Raw genomic sequence first — 20201 nt, forward strand, 5'->3', positions numbered from 1 at the left:
TGCAGCACAAACTTCTCCTTGTCTTGCTTCCCAAGCAGGGAATCCAGGCAGGCTGACACCTGCAGGTGCAACTGCCAGGGCAGAAAGGCCTGGCCGCTCTCACAGTGCCTGTACACAGAGTAAAGCAGGAGGAAATCTGGCTATGGGATACCTCAGCTGAGCTAAGCACAACAAGCTGCAGCACAGAAACTTCACCTCCTCCCTTGCCACAAGAGTGGGGAGCCATCCTGGGTCAGTCAGCCTGGGCTGCATTTACCTAGACACACATCTGCTCATCCTTGTGCAGCCTTAAAAGGTCTTGAAAGCACCACCAAAGACATGGCCAGGACCCTGCTGAGCCAGAGGCTGGGAGGGAGAAAGCACAGCCACCCACTCAAAGCTTCTCATCCAAACACTCAAGACACAGGAGCATAAAGAGCCAGAACAGACTCTGTTTTATGAGTATACTGTGAAGAACGTGGTCCAAATAGTTCAAGTTTAATTAAATTTAATTGCTTCTAAACAGGAGTGACTTGGGGCAACAGAGAGCAGAGGAGTGCAGCTTGCCAGTCACAGGTGTTATGTGCTCACACTGGTCTTCACTGCAAGGATGGGGGATACATTCAGCTGTTCTGCAGCTGTCAGATCCAACCCCAGCAATCAAAGCTAGAGCAATTCAACCCAGGTTCAACATCCTGGAACTGATGGAAATGCAGACTGTCCTCTGCGAAGTGCTGGCGACACACAAACCAAATTAAGAAGGTATTTTCAGCATGTTGGTTCAGCTTCATCATCTCAACAAAGAGCTATGGCCCAGTCCATTGGTGCCTTTCTCAGGGATATGGGAACATCAGGAGACACTGAGATCTTCAGGGCCAACACAGCCCATCACTCTTCAAGGTGTGCCTTCTTCACAGTAAGGTTCAAACCAGGACACCAGAAGCTATCCTGTTTAAGATCCTCCAATACAAAGTCTCCCATAATCACGGTAGAGTTCAGACTTTTTTTTTCCCACAAAATTATCATCAGGTCCTTTCAACTTGTTTATGCTTGAGCAAATCACCTATGATCTGGTATATTATGCCATGCTATTTCCTTATAATTGTCACTTGCAGAATTCTCCCATATTCCACAGGGAGAATTCTGGGCCTCACAAACACCCTTAAAATGGCACTAAACAGAGAAGAACTAGAAAAGGAGTGGCAACGAAAAACACAGCTGAAGTTTAGATTAAAATACATGTTAAACTGATTTTAGAACACCAGTGTGTATTTTACACAGACTCTGTTACCACTGTTTCTACTGCTTTTTCTTTAAACACTAAAGAAAATATATAGCTGGCAAAACAGAGCCTAGAGAGAAAAAGGGAGAAATCTGGCTGTGAACATGATTGTCCAAATAGCTTGTTTCTTCACTGCTTTCCCTCATTGCAAAAAATGTGTCCATAGGCATCAGTGTTTGAAAACAGGCAACCTCCACACATTTCCCTTCCACGACACGAGCTGCCCAAACTGATGAAGCAACATGTAAAATATAAAACATCAATGCCATTGTAGCTTTTCTGGGAAGAAACTGCAATGAAATATCATTGTCCTCCATCAATGTAGCCTGTGGTAGATAAGTTTTTTTCTTGTCAACATTGCAATAAATCATTCACCAGTCAGATTTCATCTGATGTTGCACCATCACACTCAAGGTAGAAATCTCCACTGCCTGAAGAGGGACTTTTTTCAAGACCAAAACCAATAGTCCTGTGTAACCAACTACCTGTTTCTATGTAATGCAGCCTTTCTCCACCACTTTGACCCTGGTGCAAAATTAACAGGGGGTACCAGCTTTTATGGACACCTACAATTCTGGCTTCAAAGTCAAAAGAAAAGTAGTAACAAAAACCACTTCAGCCAAAGGAATTACAAGGCCATCTGCCTGCAGTATCACACACCAAAGGGGTTTCCTGCCCTATAAAACAGCCTCATTATTTGGTTGGACAGGACTATACTTAAAAAAGGCAACCAAACTGATTATGTGATGGTGTCTCTAATCATGGATTCAGACACACATTATGAATCCCCAGGGAAAAGTCAGTTCTACTCTACTATACAAGATCTGCTGAATATTTGTTCTATTCCATATTCCATTCACTGCTTTACTAATGGAAGAAACCCATTCTGCTATCAGTGATCCAAGAGCATCAGAGAATCCTCCTTCCCAGAGATGATAAATACCTGAGAAATCAGGTCCAGGTGTGTGGAAAAGCGCTCCAGCTGCTCAGCTCCAGGGGATGGATGACACAGCTACCCACAGCCATGCATCCAGGGACCCAAACTCCTCCTGCAGCCCCCTGAGGGCTGGACAGCAAACCCTGCTGAGGGTAAAGGCCCAGCTACACCAGGGAGGGACAGGGCAAAGAGAGGAGCCCCCAGCCCCAAGGGGAGGATTCCTGCAGGTGAGAGGCAATGCCCACAGCAAGGACAGCTCAGTGCTCAGCAAGGCAGCATTGCACATCCTGCTGGGTTCTGGGTTTGCAGACAAGGAGAACAACTCAGGAACCCCAAACACAACCACAAGAACCACAGAGCAGTGACCATCAGAACAAGCCATTGGTGGAAGATAGACATGAATGAAAGGACAAAGGAAGAGCAAAGCAGCTCTCTGAAGTTATTGATAGTTCTGAATAATATACAATCCTTCTGTCTAAGGTATTTCTACGAGATGCTGCAAATACTCAAGACACTAACACTGCATTATCCTTACAAGTCCAGGTGAAAGGTCTCTGGAGCTCTTTTTGATTTTATAACCAGACCCACAGCATTAACTCCTCCACAGCCACCTTGGCACCACTGCAGTGCCATCCTGGACAAGGCAGGACAGCAGAGTCCCAACATAAAACACCAACAGTGAGCAGACCTCTACAGAGCACATGTCACAGCAGGGGAGGCAGAAAGGCCCAGTTTTTGCTGATGCTGCTGGTATCAATCACAGCAAAAGTCAGTGAAAGGTGCCAAGGGGAGCACTGGGTAGTTCATCAGCTTCCCAGAGCAGACAGGACACTACCCCTGGCTCTGATCCTTTATTTCACTCAGTACTGCATGCCCCAGCCAGCCAGTGGAAATGTGTTCACCAAAGCCATGTATTTCATGTCCACCTCACCAAGAAACAACACTTCCAGTAGGGCCCACATGCTTCAACAATGTCCAGTGAATACAACTGAAAGCAGCAAACTCCAGGATGGCCTTTACTACACAAAGAGAGGCAAAAAGGCAAATCAGCAGCAGAGAGACTGCAAAAATCAAACTCTAAGGCCCATGTCTCAGGGTACAGAGTTTAGAAACACCTGGGTTTGCAAAGAAAGAACAATGCTTCATTATGGAAATGAAGTGCTCATAGCCTCAGCTGAAAGCACAACTGTCAGGCACATCAATAATTTTGCCCTGCTCTTCAGCTTTTTAGCAAGTGAACTTGTTACTAATAGGGTGCAAATGAGACAAGTTGGAGCTGTTACTCATTGACAGTGAGCATCTTACAGACCTCATCTGCCTCTGCACCCAAAATGCCTGATCATGTCTCCCCAATACAGGAGTGAAGGGGGGAATGCAATCTTAAACTACAGGAATGAAGAGTCATTGATCAAGAGAGAAGTCAGAACTGTACAGTGTGAGGGTGTAATCAAGATTACTGTGAAATTCTAAGACTCCACAGAGCCAATGAAAAAAGTTCATTTTCTTCCTAAGTTGGTTTTCACCTTGGAAACTAATTGTTGAAAGAGAAAAGGTCACAGTGCTTAATAGCATGAAATAGGGAAAGCAGTACATGCAGATAGTGCTTGACATGAAGTATTAATTACCTTTTTGGCAGAGCATCTGTTTGTGCTGTGATGTATTACCCCTTACACTGAGCCGTGGCTTGGGATTCACTTAAGGTTGGTGTCACTGGTGTGTGGACAAGTCACTTTTACCTCCATCCCTGGAGCCCTCCCAGGTGTGCTTATGGAATTTAAACCCAGCTGGTCTCTTGGCACATAAACGTGAGTTGCTGTGTGGTTTTAAGTTACTCATTAACTAATTTGCTGTTTTGTAACCAAATTCAAGAAATTCACACACAACTCCTATGCTGCCTCCAAGGGTGAAGGAAATATGCTCTTCATCATGTCATCTAGTTACTAATCATGTTTTGTTCCTACAAAACACTGCTTTAGCTGTTAAGAGAACAGTCTCTTGCTTTGAGTACCAAGGTAGCCAGATCTGCCTTTTTTGCCCTTGGTTTGCCCCCTTCCTTAACTTGTGAATGTATCTGAACCAAAGCAAACAGAAGGAAAAGAAAGGGTGAGAGAAAAATGAACCCAAGAAATTAAAGTAACAGGCACCTCATAACACTTAGACACTTCAAAAGAAGGTCAAACAGGAAATGAGATTTAGACCAAGCCAAAGGTTCTTGTATTCAGAATTAAGCATTCCAGGAATTCTTCAACATTTCTTCAATTACAAGAAGCACTGAGCAAGATCACAGCAACCCAAAGAACCACCTGATAAAAACACAGGCATTTACTTTTGCAGCAAACCACCAGGGATGATTTCCTTGTCACCCTGATCACCCTGCGATCAACTCACAAGAGCAGCAACAGTTTCTGTTCTGGACATTTCATCAGAGCACTGCCTGCAGGAATTGTCTCTAACATTACACGATGGCTCAGCACTGCCTTACCTGGGAAGCCCCAGCACTGCTGCAGTGTGAATTCCATGCTGAATTTGACTCAGGGTAATTGTTATTGCTGGCAATCTGCTGGCTGTGGGGTAAAAGCCAGCTGACAACACAACAGCTTCTTACATGAATTGGCATAATGCAGAAATATCCCAGCCAGACACTGGAAGCACAGAGACCCAGACTCTGCTTTTTCCACTGGAAGTCATCCCTGCAGATCACTGCCCAAATGTGCCAGGGAAAGCCTGAGCTACCTTGCCAGTGCAGGACTCCGGGGTCTCAGCATTCGCTACAGCCCCCAAGATGTTTTTAAACTACTCCTAACTGCCAAGGATTTTTTTACTGCATTTATTTCTCAGTGATGACTTAGAGTAAGTGCTTATTTTTAAATCATATTTGACATTTTGTTAGGTACATTGGAAAATAAACCAATTCCTACATATGCAAAAATTAGGAATTAATGAAGCCTGGCAATTATCTTGATGGAAAGAACCAAGTGACTTAGTTGAACACACAGAGACTCACTTAAAAAAAAAAAGTCTGCTCTAGTAGTTAAAAAACAAACAAAATTGCTTCTTATTGATTTTAATTTAGGCTGAAACACTAGCTGTCTCTCCAACAAAGCCAGAAATGGAAACAACTATAAATGAGTACAAGATGTGATAAGATAGACAGATTCTTAAGCAATCAAGTATAGAGATGACCTCCAGTTTAGACAGTAGTTAAAATATGATATCATATGTATGGATCAATAAATAAGTTTGCATTTGTCTCAGCTCCAGAAGCTGGAGAGCTACACTCTTTTCCTTAGCAACTCTAAAATGTTGTCCAATTAAGCTCTGGGTTTTTTTTTTTTTCTTACAGATCCTCTAGATTCTAATTTACAAATAAAATCAAGAGAAGCAATTAAATGTTTAGTACTATCAGCATGTTTCCCCAAGTGATGCACATGTGCAACAGAATAGAAGTAGTCCAATCTTGATACAGGAGAATGGGTTACAAATTGAAATACGTTCCCATTACCATTACTCACAGGCTCCACGCTCCAGCAGGTCCCAGAATCAGCAGCACCGTGCCCATCCCTGCCCAGGAGCTGCTCTGACCCAGGGCACTGCATCCTCCAGAGCCAGCACAGGCACAGGGCAGGCCCAGGGTGCACAGGCACAGTGTGTGCAGCACTGAACAGCTCTACAAGGGACTTTTGGTGATGGCCATCCAGCCCAGCACGTTAAAGGCTAATTAAAACCTTCCTGGCAAACTGCCTGGTCACTCTTCTCTGCTCTCCAGACAGCATGCACTGCCAGGGCCTGCCTGAAGCACACCACAGCATCAGGATCAATCAAGGGTGATTTATGAGCCTTTCAGCACATCAGAACCTGAGCCAGCATTACCTGGTAGGTACACATCAGGTGTCTTCTAAGGAGTTTTTGTGAAGGCTGCTATATTTGGAAGGCAGGTCTCCCTCTCTCCTTTAGTCATAAATATTCCTCCACTTTCTCACATACCTTTCCATACCCCAAGCTCCTCCCAGATAACATCAGCTCAGGAAGAAGGGATTGGTTTTTCACCATTTGATACATGGTGCCAACTTTTTCATACCAACATGGAACTTTTTCCCTAGTTCATGCTATATTTTACCTATTTTATACAGATTTTTCACATTTCTCTTCTAGGGTCTCTTTCATCTTGCATTTTTTGCATGGGTCTCTACGTGGGGAAAAAACCCAAAACCACTTAACAAAGGAAAAACACAGTTACAATGCCACAAAAATAGGCTGGTGCAGCACCTGAAGTTATTTCAGCATTTAGTGTCAAAGTCTGCGTGCTAGATTTCAAGTAACTTGTTTTTCTTTCCTTTTGATTTCCATTAAGTTTCACTGTGTGCCATCTCTCTATAAACACCAAATCAAAGACATTGGGGAAGCCCATGAACCAAATTCCACAGCACAGGGAAACTGTGATAGCAGCTATGACAACTTTAGAGGTAAAAAGCTGAAAGCACCCAAGGGAGGCCGCCTATCACAGCTGAGATGGTCACAATACACACATCACACAACCTCAGAAAGCCTTCAGCATTCCCCCAAACAGAGTAACACCTTACCTCATCAGAAGGCTTCAGGCATCTGCCCATACAGACCAACACCACACCACTCCAGAAGGCTGCAAGCAACTGCCCCTCTTATTCTTCAGCCCAGCCTTTTATACCCTGATGGTTGATGCACTGCACCTGTGTGCCCTCTGCTCCCTTTGGTGGTTGGTCAGAGCCCCTGGGCTCTCCATGGTTCGTTACCTTCAATGCTGCTCACCTGTTTTCCACAGCTGCAGCTCATTGGGGATGAGGCACAGCCCCACCCCAATCACCACAAACTGTGTGCCCACAGCCACCCTAAAGGACACAAGGTCACAGTAACAGAGCAGATCTACAAGGTGTAGCTGTAGCATCCCCTTGGTCAGAGAACCTCAGAAGACAACACTAGGGAAAGGCTCCTTTATTCTCAGGTGTGTCCAAAAGGAATTCAAGCCATTAAAGGGGAAGGGGGTGGAAAACCAAAAGCTCCCTGGAGAACACACACCTCCTCTTCTTCACTATCTGTGTACTCATACTTAGCACTGCAAGACATTGGGACCCCTAAGGACACCTGCTGGCACGATAAACATTGCCACAAAGATCCCAGAGCCCTCCCAAGCTACCTTGGATCCACCCAGTTCAATCTGTGGCTGTGCAGCACAAACTTCTCACAAACAGCTCAATACCCAGTCCCCCCACCCACTTCCAGCAGAGGAGGAAAAGAAACACTTTCTACCAAAGAAAACCACTACTGTTACCATTAGTGTTACTACTGTGACCATTAACAGTAACAGGTGAGGGCATGGACACAGCAAAGCCTCCCCCACATCCCTGGGAATGCAGTGCCTCCCTGGGATTGCACCACTCTGCAATGCCCACTCCAGGTGTCTGGTGGAGCTCATCTCTTACCCACACCCAGGTCATCACTCCAGGGTGATAAATGTGGCCAGAAAGCCACAAGCAGGTTCTGGAGCTGTGTGAAACCTTCACTGTCTGACAGAATTCAAAGCATGAGTTACCCTCTTTAGAAAGATCCATACCTGGACTGTTAGAGGATGCACGGATTGCTACTCCCTGAAAAACTGCTGGGCTTAAAAAGGAAACAAACAAAACCAGAAGAAACTATCTGAGCACTAAGACTGCAGAGGACTTAAGCTTTTCTTTCTATTTCTAAAATTCCCATTATAGCAGCATTCAAGCCACATTAAAAAAAAATAAAAAAGGGGAAAGAAAATGAATTTGAAGAGCTTATGAAAATAAACTTAGAAACCCTAAGAATCAGTGATCCAGGCCACAATCACTGAACTGCAGAGTTTTTTGTTCAGTACTGACTCCAGTAATGATCTAGAAGTCATACTAGGCAAACAATCAACATGAGCTTCCTTGCTGTGCCAGAAAAATAGGGCACTGAAAATCCCTGGACAAACAGAAAGGGCAATAGCATTGCACATACATAATATGAACAAGTCCAGTGTTCAGTTCTGGTGTGCACCTTTCTAAAGAAAAAGAAAAAAATCTAGAGAAAAGCTAAAAAAAAATACTGACAAAAAATTGTTCAAGGACTGGATAAAATCTCATGACAAAGGGTTTGTGAGGTTCAGGTCACCGGGTTAATCAGGACATTGTAACACGGTTTTATCCTAATGTGGAAGTACTCTCATGGTAACAAAATATCAGAGGGCTCTTTCAACTAGTAGAGAAAAGTGAAACAGATAAGAGACAGTTGTTAAAGTAGTTGAATATTTATAGTTTGATAGTCAGTAATTCAAGCACCACTTTTTTTGATGGCTTATTTATTTTGGTAACTACTAATAGAAACAAGTCTGGGATAATTTCAAAATGGGCACCAAACAAATAATTGATTTAAAAGAGACAACTGCCAGCAATTCCAAGGACTGATAAAGCATCCTCCAGAAAGCCAGAATATTAATGGACAGATTGGACATCTCTGCTTCACCACAGGCAGACTCATACAAGGAGGTGAGCTTGCATTTCACCACACAGTAAAAGAAAAACTTTCAGAGAAGTACAAAGACAGCATTAAACCAGCACCCCTCGGACACAAGGTCACCCAAAGGGAATATTGACAATAACAAGCGCAGCTGAATTTCAGAATAATGCCATGATGAGGGTTATGGCACAAACCCTCACCTGGTGAAAGCTGCAGCAGCAGTCCTGCCATGATGGTGTGCAGCAGCTGAGGCTCTGCCATTGCACCAAGAGAAGAAATTAACAGAATTTGCACATTTTGCACCCCCAGCTTGCAATTATAACAATGAATTAATTCACAGTAAACAGGAGGGAAGCGCTTTGCAATGCATAAACAATGTAGTAAGAAACAATTTAAAAAGTCACAGTTTCTGAAACTGCTGTCACTGAGCACAAACTTTTAACACTTAAATAGCTAAAACTGTGCAAAGGTGTCACTTCTGAACACAAACAGTTATATAGAACCCATATAATCTGATGCAAAACCCTTGGGCAAAGAAGGAAAAATAAACAACTAATTTTAGAACCTGAACACTCCATTAGCACTTCTCACCAATTAAAATATGATGCAACTGCTGTCAACAGGCAAATTCTGGTTGCATTTTAAGCATGGATTTAAATACAAAATACACAAGCTACTGCACTGTAACAATAATAAGCCAACTACCTACAAGGAGAATGGAGGCCAACAAGAAGAGACTTTCAGCTGGTTCTCTCTGCCCATCCAGTGAATGGATGCAATGTTTAAGGGACAGACAGGCTGCACAATCCCTCATTTCCACTCTGACTGCAGTAAATCTATACCATAATCTCCACAAGTCCAAAAGCACCTTAGTAATCTAAATGTCAATGAAAGTCTATAAAAAATTAATCCTTAAACTCAATTTTGATAGCAATGTAGATCTGCACCTAATTATTTGAAGTTACTAGGTATCTATTGTTTCCAGGGGGTTGGGAATGGGGAGGGATGGCTGGACACAAGCCTCACACAGAGGCCACTAAAGAGAAGTTCAATAGGAACTTATGTCTAAAACCAAATTCACTAAACTTGTCCTAAAAATCTCTTTGTCAAAACCGCTTTATTTTGAGGCATGCATCACAAACTTCACTAAGATACAAACCAAATTCTTGTAAAATCCAGAAGGGGAGAGGGGAGGTGGGGAAAGGGAAAAGAGATTATTCAGGGAAGCATTTCTGAGCACACCAAAATGACACAAAGGCAGAGAGTGGTTCTCAGTGATGGGAGTTACTCAGGGACATCCTTGTTCCAAAGAAATGTACAGACTAAAACAAAGTCATTTGCTTTCAGTTGAGGACCATCAACATGGGCCAAGACAGAAATGTTTTTATTTACCTCTGCAGTGGAAAATTTACTTTTACATTGGCACAACATTGTCATCATATCCTGCTTATTCAGTGTTCACCTCTTCTTACATTGACATCCTCTTCCAACCAACACTGGTCATCCCCCAGCCTGACACCTCTCCAAGGAACTCCAGGTCTGACTTCAGACTGTTAAAAAGCAGTAATCCAAGTAGATATTTTAGAGGAGCAAGAAAAGGGCAAGAGCTGCTTTGGCTAAAGCAGGTATTACAGCATTTTCTATGTCTCTTGCAAGCCTCCTGCAAGGACAGAAGATGGAAAGAGTGAGGTGTGGGAAAACTGAACAACTCTTCACTTTGCCTGTGAGAAGTTATCAGATAGCTTTCCTTTCCTGTCAGCAGAATAAATTGTCTCCCAACAGAACTTTTAACAGCACTCTGTCAGAGAGACAGGCACATTTTATTTCAAAAAAAGAACAAAGCAGCTGCCACAAGACCAAATAACATCCTGCATTTTGCTCCTAAATACCCCTGCAGCTCTTCAGGGCTCAAGGTTTCATTCATTACATTGCTGCAAGCAGAGAAAAGGATTTTTCAAAGGAGCTTTCCTAAGCTGAGGATCCAAGTCTCAAAACACCTAGATTTTCCTTACAAAGGCCCCCACACTATGAATGCAAAGTCCCTCAAAGCAGGCACTGGACAGGATAAACATCTCTCAGGCATTACTGCAGCATTTATGCACAGAAAAACTGCAACACCCACATCAATTGAGATTTCATGTGCCAGTACTGCTGGCAGGTGCATGATGCAGACATGTTTTAAGTTCTAGAAAATTGTTCATCATTATTCAAATGACTTGATAATTAAGAGCACTAGTACTTCAACTCCCAAGCAAACTTGGAGATGCATAATAAAACCACATGAAAAAAAACCAAAAGGCCATACAGTAACTGTTTTACTTGAACCATAGTTCACTTGAATACTAATTCAAATTGCTGTAAAGTGAGCCATTCAGTGTAGCAAAACACAGTGACTGCATGAACTCCTGAGCTCCCTTACTGCCCTGTGCCCTCACTCCTCCTCCTCCAAAGCAGGGAGTTTATTCCCACCCCTGCTTCCTCCAGCAGCAATATCAGGGGAAAGGAAAAATGAGACAAGAGCAGCAATATCCATGGAGTATCTCAGCAGCATCAGTGCTGTGCTTGCAATCTGCTCCCTAATTCATCTGTTCACTTTCAGGGTGGGAAGAGATTCTGCTTAGGCCACAAATATGTGACAGCTCAAGGCATAAAGCTGGAATCTGCTGTGTCCTGGCAGCTGTGCCTCAAGAAGATGAGAGCACATTGAAATGCAAGCATTTGGAGACACAACCAGCAAGCCCAGATTCATTCAAGAGCACACTTGTCCTCAGTGAAGTGGGCTGAGAGCATCTGGGAGCACTGGAGGACCTGTTAGCAGCACTGAAAGGAAAAAAACAATTTGACTTGCCCTGGGGCAAGTAATCTGTACCCTGCAAAACAGGTAACATGATCATCAGGGCAAGATACTGAGGAATGGGAAAATTAACAGCACTCAAGGATCATTTTTCTGTGCTTTTCTTTTTCCTCTAAAGGTTTATGGACACACAAATGTGGAAATCAGCTGCTTTCATCAAAAGTTATTCTCTAGCTGGGCACCTCCAGTTGGCCACACCCCAGGCTCTCCCGCTCAGGATGAAAGGGGCATTAATGCACATCTTCCTTCTCTGCTTTGCTTCCAGCCCATGCATGTGCTCACAAAACTGATACTCCGTGGTGGAACTGGGCTGTACCTGGCCATCTGTGAAGTGATGTTCCCATCAACCTGTGCAAGAAAATGCAGATCCACAATTTTCACTTGGAGGAAACACTGACATGAGTTTACCTCATGAAGAAGGAAAAACTTGATAAAGATATTTAGACACCTAAAGCAGCAAGCAGTCCCCAGAAGGAGTATATAAACCATAAATTAACCCATATGGTGCGTAGCTAAATCCTCAGATGACTCCATATTTTTAAAAACATTTGTCTGACAAGCTTCACTTCCTAAAATACTTAAGAATTGTTGTTCAGAATTAAACTGGAAGTAGCATGGCACATAAACATAAATAACTACAATTTCATCAACACACAGGAGCAACTCTATAAAAATGGGAAGCACAATAACTTGGGCAAACAGGAATTGGGCTCATTTTTTTCATAATTTCTCTGATTAAAGTTATATATTAGCTAAAGCACAGTGTTATTACTAGACCCTTAGGCTTCAGAGCACATCATGCCACATGTTCATTTGGCTGCTAAAAAGCAGCAACCAAATGATTAGCACTTTTTTCCAAGGACAGTTGAGATTAATAGTTTGAAGTCATTCCTTAATTTAACCATGAAACTTGAACATTTAAATTAGAGTCAACTTTAATAACATTTATTTCAGAAAACTGTAAGTATGTTAGTCCTTGAGCACTGATTATAAGATGGATAGAGCTGTTAGCTGTCTTTTCTGTAATTGGAAACAAATTCCAACTATTAAACTTACAGAACTTGATAACAGTGCAGCCAACACTTTGCCCTGCAAAGACCCAGAAACTGGGAGTGAAACCATCACCCTACTGAATCAATAGGTGATTTCCAGGGATATTTTATGGTACCAAGCAGGATTTATTTGTTCCACAAAGGTTTCCAGTGTGGATGCAGGTGGGATGGGTGAAGGACATCTCTGCTTGACTCACAGAAGTCCATCTCTGCTCTAAGACACCCCTTTTCTGAACAGGATCAGAAACCCTCACATCCTCCTTTCCTCGGCACAAAAGAGAGGGTATAGGGGATAAGAGAGCAATAAGAGAAATTCTAACTCATACACACAGGCAAAAAATCCTCCTTTTTTGAAGCAGAGCAATACCCCCAGCCTGGATGCTGGCTTTGTAGGCATTGCAGTATCAGTGAGGGAATTCCAGTTACCCTCAATTGTGTTCCTTTCTTTTTTTTGAATGCATTAAAACCCTTTGCTTCTGTGATGCCTTCCTCCCTCCCAGCTTTAGGAAGCTCTTCCTCTGGCTGCCAGCACAGACAGCTCCTGTGACCACTTGAGGACTTTTGCAAGCTGGGTCCAGGCCCCATTAACCACATGCAGAGCTCTCCCTGGAGTTCCCCCCCACAAAAAGCAAATGAGAAGCTCAGCTCTTGCAGCCTGGGAAGGCTCACTTGACTCTCTTTATCTGCAAGGACTCCATTAGCAACTTCCTGTAACGTATTCTGAAACGGCACTGAAAACAAGGGATAATTAAAATGTACGAAGTGTCATCTTCATAAAAGCCACAGGACTAAATAAAGTCTTGGAGGGCCCTCTCCTGTACATTCCGTATTTCTCTACGTGCACAATGCACCTTCCTCTGTAAAACCTTCACCAGACAAAGCCAGTCCTCTCTGTACCTTTAGAAATATCTGAAGTAGCATTTACTTAGTTCATAAGGCATAGCTCCCAGTATAATTTTTCCTCCAAGCAGAAGACAGTTACATGCAAAATTAACTCTCAGCTCAGATCTGTGAAGATTCAAGATCAAAAATCCCATTTATGCAGTTACCAGGTTAGCAACAATTTGATTCATTACCAAAGAGCTAATCCAGACTCAAGAAAATTACTGTTATTTATGCATCCATCCTAAGATAATGGTAGCAATTGTCATTGCTTAGACGACAGGAATGTCAAAGAAGAGCTAAAAACTGCACGAATGTGTACCTTTTACTTCACAAAAAAATATTTACTCTCTCTTGGCAAAGCACCAAGAAATCAGATAGTAAGAATATTGCCTTAATGCTAATATTTATGTCTTACTGATGTTTGGTACTGTGAATTTAGATTAATGAGCAAACAGATCCCATGGAAACAACCTCTCTTACCTTGTCCTGGTTTGATTTATTAACCAATTCAATTACCAGTGACAAGCCACAGAGAAATGCACTAAACAGTTCAGAAAGAGGAAAAACCTTACCCACATATTTTTTTGCCAGAGTGGCTCCTTTCTCTTACTGCAACCAAAGGAACAACAACAAAAATACCTACTTAAACAGTGAAACCCTGTTACAACACTACTAACAAAGAAATACTGCAAAGACTTATTTTCTACACGGTTCATTTATTGTTACTGAACAAAGAAAAGAATAGCCTTTATGTTCCCTCACAAAGTAAAGTGATTTGCAGGGGAGAAAACAAGTAGTGACCTCTCTTCCATTTAAAGGGAGCTAGATATGAAACAGAGGGAAGAAGGATGCTTACAAATTGAAACCAAGCTGACAAACACCTTACTTCTATAATCCTCTCGAAAAAATGCCACGAAAAGGTACAGAAGCATTTGTGGTAGATACTAAATGGTTAATATCTGGCCGGGATTCCCTGCCAACACAAATTCCGATGATTTGCCATTGGATGTTGTCAGCACCAATGTCCTGCTATAGCCCACAGAGATCCTCCCTGCAGCTTCCCTGCCTCGGGCATCTCCGATGTGCGGGATCAGAGCCGGAGGCTCCCGTTCCTCGGGATGCTTCACTCGCAGCCCCGGCTGCTCACCGGGCACCGCTGCTCTTCAGAGGGAAGCTCAGGCAGCGAGCAGGCACCGGGCTCTAACACGGTGTACAAAAACTAAAGGCACAAAAGCCTTTCTGGAAAATAGTTTGCTTTCCAGGCAAAGCTTTAGCAACGAAGAGCCCCGAAACATTCCCGAGTATTACACAGCTGGTTTATGGCTCCTGGCATTAAAGAGTTTACCAACACTCTGCAAGCGTCCTGCTACCCTCTGCTTGCATCCATCTTCATATTCGAACCATAATGCAAATATTATCTGGTTCAAACAGCGCTGATCTAAATCAGCAAGTCATACAATACTGTCATATTAAACCAACATCAGGGCTTGTTTTCCTGCAGCATTCCCGGAGCCTGCCTTCTAGATGTAATTACTATACAATATATATCAGAACCAGAGAGAAAGGCATCACTCCAAAGGCTGAAATTGAGAAGAAATCAATAGAAAGAAGATAAATGTTTCGTCAAAAGCTGCAGAGGTATTAACCCTCTCCCCAACTTAGTTTCTTTTTGCTTCAAATCATTTTACCATGTGAGAAGCTGCTGGAAGGAATGGGATGGGTCTATCTGCTTAGCTCGGCATTTGGTGTTAGGGGAAAAAGGGCATTCCAGGAAGAAATTTTAAAAATAAAAAGGAAAAAAAAGAGAACGCATAAGTGAAAGTTCCTATAGAACCTCCAGAATTGAATTATTTCACTGGGCTCTTGCACACCTGGCCGGGGCCAACAGGCAGGGCACCCTCCGGAGCAAGGGCGGGAGAAGCCGCGGAGGGGGCAGATCCCTGGAGCAGGGGCTCGCGGTGCCCCGGAGCCCCATCCCCGCCGGGAAGGATGGAGGGAGCCCCGGGCACTGTGACCCCCGCGGTCCCTCGGGGCTCCCGGCCCTGCCCGGGGCGCTCGGATCCCGGCGGGAGCGCGCGCGGGGCGGGGGCGCGCCGGGCGGGGCTCGCGCTGCGCGCCGGCGGAGGGGCGCGCGCCCCGCGGGGGCGCCGGCGGCCCCACAGCGCCCCTGGCGGGCGGCGCGGGCACTGCGGAGGCGGCGGGAGGGAGCCCGAGCCCCGCGAGTTCCCCCGGGCCGGGGCCGCGCGTCCCAGCGCGGGGCACTGCGGGGCGGGAGAGCGCACACCCGGCCCCGGAACACGCGAGCCCCGCGGTTCGACACGGGGCGAGAAGCGATACACAGGCACCGGCCGTGGGGTTCGAAGTGGGGGGAGAACTGTACAGTGGTCGCCGAGTGCCCCCCGCCCGCGGAACCCCCTCCCGCGGGTGCGCGGTGGTGGCTGCACAGCTCCAGCCCCGGTGCGGAGCGGGCGCGCAGCCCCGCGGGACTGCCCCCCGCGCTGCCAAGGTCAGCACGCGGCACGGCGAGACCCCCACCGCGGACACGAGTGGGTGGGGAGGGCAGGGAGCCGCGCAGCGCCAAGTTTCTGGCGGGGGAACCGGGGGGCTGCGGCGCGGGGTCGGAGCGCGGAGTCACGCTGGCTTTCGGGGCGGCGAGCGGCGGTCCCGCAGCACAAAGGGAGCTCCAGGCAGCCCCACGAAAGAAGAGCAGCGCGCAAGGACCCCCCCGCGCCCGCCCCGCGCTGCAATGCACCGGAGACCGGGGACACCGCGCCGGCAGCGCGGAGCCCAGCCCGTGCTCGGCTCACGGCCCCACTCGCGGGCACCGCTGCCCGCAGCCGCGAGAGTGCTGCGGAGCGGGAGGACACCCAGCGCTGGGGCCGCCCCGGCAAAGGGGCCCCCGCGATCCCCCGCGCATCCTCCGCGCCCGCGGGGCGCCCCGCCGGTTCCCGACGGGGGTCGCGGACACGTGTGGACAAGGCACCCGGAGCCCCCCCAGCCGCCGCGCTCACTCACCGGGGAAGCACACCACATCATGGAGCACGGAGCTGGTGATTTTCAAGAAAAAGATCCACCAACACGGTTGCAGTAGCCTCCGCATGTCCAAAGCCGCACATCGAAAGGGGAAAGGGGCTAAAATAATTAACACACAGGGGGAGGAAAAAAAAAAAAAAAAAAAGGGGAGGGGGGCAAAAAAAAAAAAAAAAAAAACTTGTTGAAAATAAGTTTCTCCCCGCACCCCTGTTCCTGCGGGAGAAAGCGGGGGGCTCCTGCTCGCCTCCTCTACGGGGGAAAAAAAAAAAATCCCCCAAGCGCGGGGCAGGGGGAGCGCAGAGTGAGCGCCGGCGGGGCGCGGGGACCCCCCCGCGCGGCTCGGCGGGCCGGGGCGGCGCGGCTCAGGCGGGCAGCAGCGGCGGGGCGCGCATGCCGCGGACGGACGGGGCGCTCACAGCCGCCTCCGCGCACGGGCGGGCGGGCGGCGGTCAGCCGGGGCCCCGGCGCGCTCCATCCTGCCGTACAGGAAGTGGCGGGCGAGCCCGGATCCTGGCGGAGACTTTAAAGCGGGGCGAGGGAGAGAGAGGGAGAGAGAGCGCGGCGCGGCGGCGAGGCGAGGCGAGGAGAGGCGGCGGCGCGCCGGGCGCCCCGGCGGCGCGCCCCCGCCGCCCTTAAAGCGGCCGCGGCGGCGGGGCGGGGGCGCGCTCCCGTGCACGCTCCCGCTCCCGTGCACGCTCCCGCCGCCGCCTGTGTGCGTGTATCTGTGGAGGACGCCGCCGGCAGCGGTGGGGTTTGGGGCCGGTGTGTCACCGAGCCGCGGAAATTCGCAGTTTCGGGCTCCGCGCTCTCGCCCCTGGGAGTTCCGTGTCTCGTTCTGCCGCCCCCCGGTGCGTGCTGAGAGGGGGTTCTCTGTCCTTCGTTGGCCCCCCGCTACTTGTGTGCATCACTCGGGGTGCTGTCAGAGGGGTCCGGCCCCACTCCCCGCCCCAAACCCACGCGGTTTCCCATCCGCTTCGAATCTGTCCCCCACAGAATCACGCAGCTCAGCGCTGTGCCGGGTATTTCCAGAAATCCTCATGGAAATCGTACAGATTTTGTTCTTCTCCAGTGGAACGTGTCTTTTTGGGTGCTGCAAAAGACACTTCCACCCCCACTACCCCTAGAATCACATAGATTTTTCCTCCCCCAGTAATGCTCATCATTCTGGGTATTGCTGGAAGCATCCCACAAAATGCTATTTTTCCCCCAGTATTGTGCATTATACTAGATATTTCCAGAGAGCCACCTCAAAATGAGATAATTGTTTGGTGTTTCTGCAAAGTCAGATGAATGCTGTCCCAAGCCACTCTGCATCCACCCCCCACACCCCTCCGGCAGCAGTTTCTGAATGAGTGATAATTTTGCACAGGAAACAGAAGCAGAAAATGGTGTGAATTCAGGATGAAGGGATGGTTGCTTGCACTTGGTATTTCCTGGCTGTGCTGTGGTCTGCTGATGCTTAAATTTCATTCAGTGGTACTTTTTGTCTGTTTCTTTGTTAATTGCATCCATTGCAGGGATTCTGTTTCAGAAAGGAAAGGGTTTGGCCAGGTTTATCAGCGAGTGGTGTGCTCAGCCCTGGCTCTGTCAATTGCTCTGCTCCTCTTTCCCTACCTGCAAGCCTTCCACATTTGTGATGTTTCCAGAGCAGAGGAGATGGTCGGCAGGAGGAAGAACGGAGAAGGAAAATTCAGAAGTCATTTATGGATAGCAGTGATTTTCTCTCCCCCTTCCTCAGCTCGGGGGTCACTAGAGCAGCACCCTCAGGTAATTAGCACTGTCTGCAAGTGGTTGTGTGTCCATCCAGGTTTACCCCACTCATCACAAGATGCCAAGGCAGTGGATTATGCTGCATCCAAAGGGCCCCTCATCAGGAGACATTTGTAGCCTTTGCTTTGACTTCCTCTCTCCACACACCAGGTCATGACTGCCAAAAATCACAGTTGGAAGTTAAAAGTGCAGTCCTCATTGGCCAAAACTGCTCATCCCAGTAGGGATTTTTCAAGTCTAAGGATTTAAGACCTGATTAGATATTCTCTGCCCTTGAGGACACTACCCGTTGGGGTGTTCAAAAATTAGAGAGGGTACTTGTGTAAGGATTTGTCTAAAGCAAAGCAAAAATTTATAGGCCCTGGAGAAAGGTCTCATCCAACTTGTCCATTAAATCATTTCCCAGAACATGGTTTCAACTCTCATAAAAAACAAAGATACAATTTTAAGAGCTAGATTTTCTAGATGTTTTTTGTTCCTATGAAAATCAAAATCAAATCCCCACCTGCCTTGACCTTTCGGATTCTGCCGTGACATCTGGGCTCAGTTACTTATTGGGCTGTTCAGAAAAACCTGCAAAATATTCCCCTTTCAGCAATTGATTGCAACTTTTCTGTTCTATTTCAGCAGATAGAGAGGCAGGTTCTACACCAATACTGAGGCTTGCCTCTTCAAGTGATGTCTCCCTGGTACTACAAGAGGCAATCTTAAGGTGTTTCAATCTAAAAGTGGGTTTCAACAAGTCTCATTACATGAGAAAAGTTATTACACACTATTGCAATATCACAAAAGAAGAGTAAAAGCAGTGGATTTTTTTTCAAAGAGCAGTTTGAATTAGTATTTTTCTCACTGATTAAAAATCCTTTGCAAAAGCTGTCAATTGCACCATTTTATATTTAAAGCATATTTTTAAATTAGTTTAGGGTTTTCTCTCCTGGAAAATGACAAACCTGAAACTGGACCCATATCTTGGAATTGGAGGAATTTTGCATTTTCCATTCTTGGCGCAAACATGAAAGTAAGATATAAAATGCATAATCAGAGTTCTGAGTTCTGTCTCCTGAGGAGCACAGATGACTTCAGATCTCTCTAAGCTGCTAAGGAAGATTTTAGAATGGCAGAGCTCCCATCAAAAACCAGAGGTGTTCGGGCTGGATATCCACAGAAGTCGCCTCGGGTCTGAACTTCTTAAAACAAATCTGCAAAAGCCCAATGTCAGCACGACCAGCTTGGTTCAGCCTGCTGTGGTACAACATGTACAATGACCCACTTTTCCTGGAGTGGGAAATCAATCATTGCATCCTCACACATCAGTTTAGGAGCTCTGGTGGCTGAAGTAGCTTTGTTTCCCATTAGCAATTTGGGTGGGCAGAGAAATGGAAAGATGGATGATGGAGATGCAGAGAACAAAATTAAACGCGGTTAAATGAGGATCCATTTCCTGCATGCAGTATCTCTGTGCCCGAGGCACGCTGCCCATCAACAACACACAGGTACAAATGGGCCTGCAGACGGATCTTTAGCTGCCCAAACACAGCAAAGTGCATCAGCAGGATGCTGCTCTGCTGGGCTGGGGCTGCCTGGCTGTGGAGCAGCCAATCTGACAGGACAGCTGACTCTTCCCAGCCACTGAAGTACTGTGGCTGGTGTGATTAAAATAACTGCTGCTTTATTGAGGGATTGAGAGGGGACATTATAACCCAGTGCAGCTAAACCAGACCAATGGGTGCTCTGCAAACCTTGCAATATTTATGGTTAGCAAAGCAGGTGATGTCAAGGTGAGAGGAATGGGACACGCAGTTCGCTTGGAACAGTGAATAAAAGATAACTTTTATCCTTCGTTTCCCCCCTCCTGTTTGAACAAGTAATATTTTTATGCTGTCTTCACCAACATATGGGTATGACTCCTGG

General features: G+C 46.4%; 1 protein-coding gene across 1 annotated transcript in view; it reads right to left on the reverse strand.

The window, feature by feature from the left end:
• The window catches only part of PTPRG (protein tyrosine phosphatase receptor type G), a 387800-nt gene extending 370776 nt beyond the window's left edge, over positions 1-17024 (reverse strand). Inside the window, exons 1-2 of the mRNA XM_064723724.1 lie at positions 17006-17024; positions 16503-16619 (exon numbers count right to left, since the gene is read on the reverse strand). Of these exons, the coding sequence (XP_064579794.1) occupies positions 16503-16587 (85 nt within the window). The 5' untranslated portion in view covers positions 16588-16619; positions 17006-17024. The remainder of the gene's footprint in view (positions 1-16502; positions 16620-17005) is intronic.
• Between the last annotated feature and the right edge of the window lie 3177 nt (positions 17025-20201).

The sequence above is a fragment of the Zonotrichia leucophrys genome, chromosome 12 (assembly GCF_028769735.1).
Source record: "Zonotrichia leucophrys gambelii isolate GWCS_2022_RI chromosome 12, RI_Zleu_2.0, whole genome shotgun sequence".
In the NCBI taxonomy this organism is placed as follows: Eukaryota; Metazoa; Chordata; class Aves; order Passeriformes; family Passerellidae; genus Zonotrichia; species Zonotrichia leucophrys.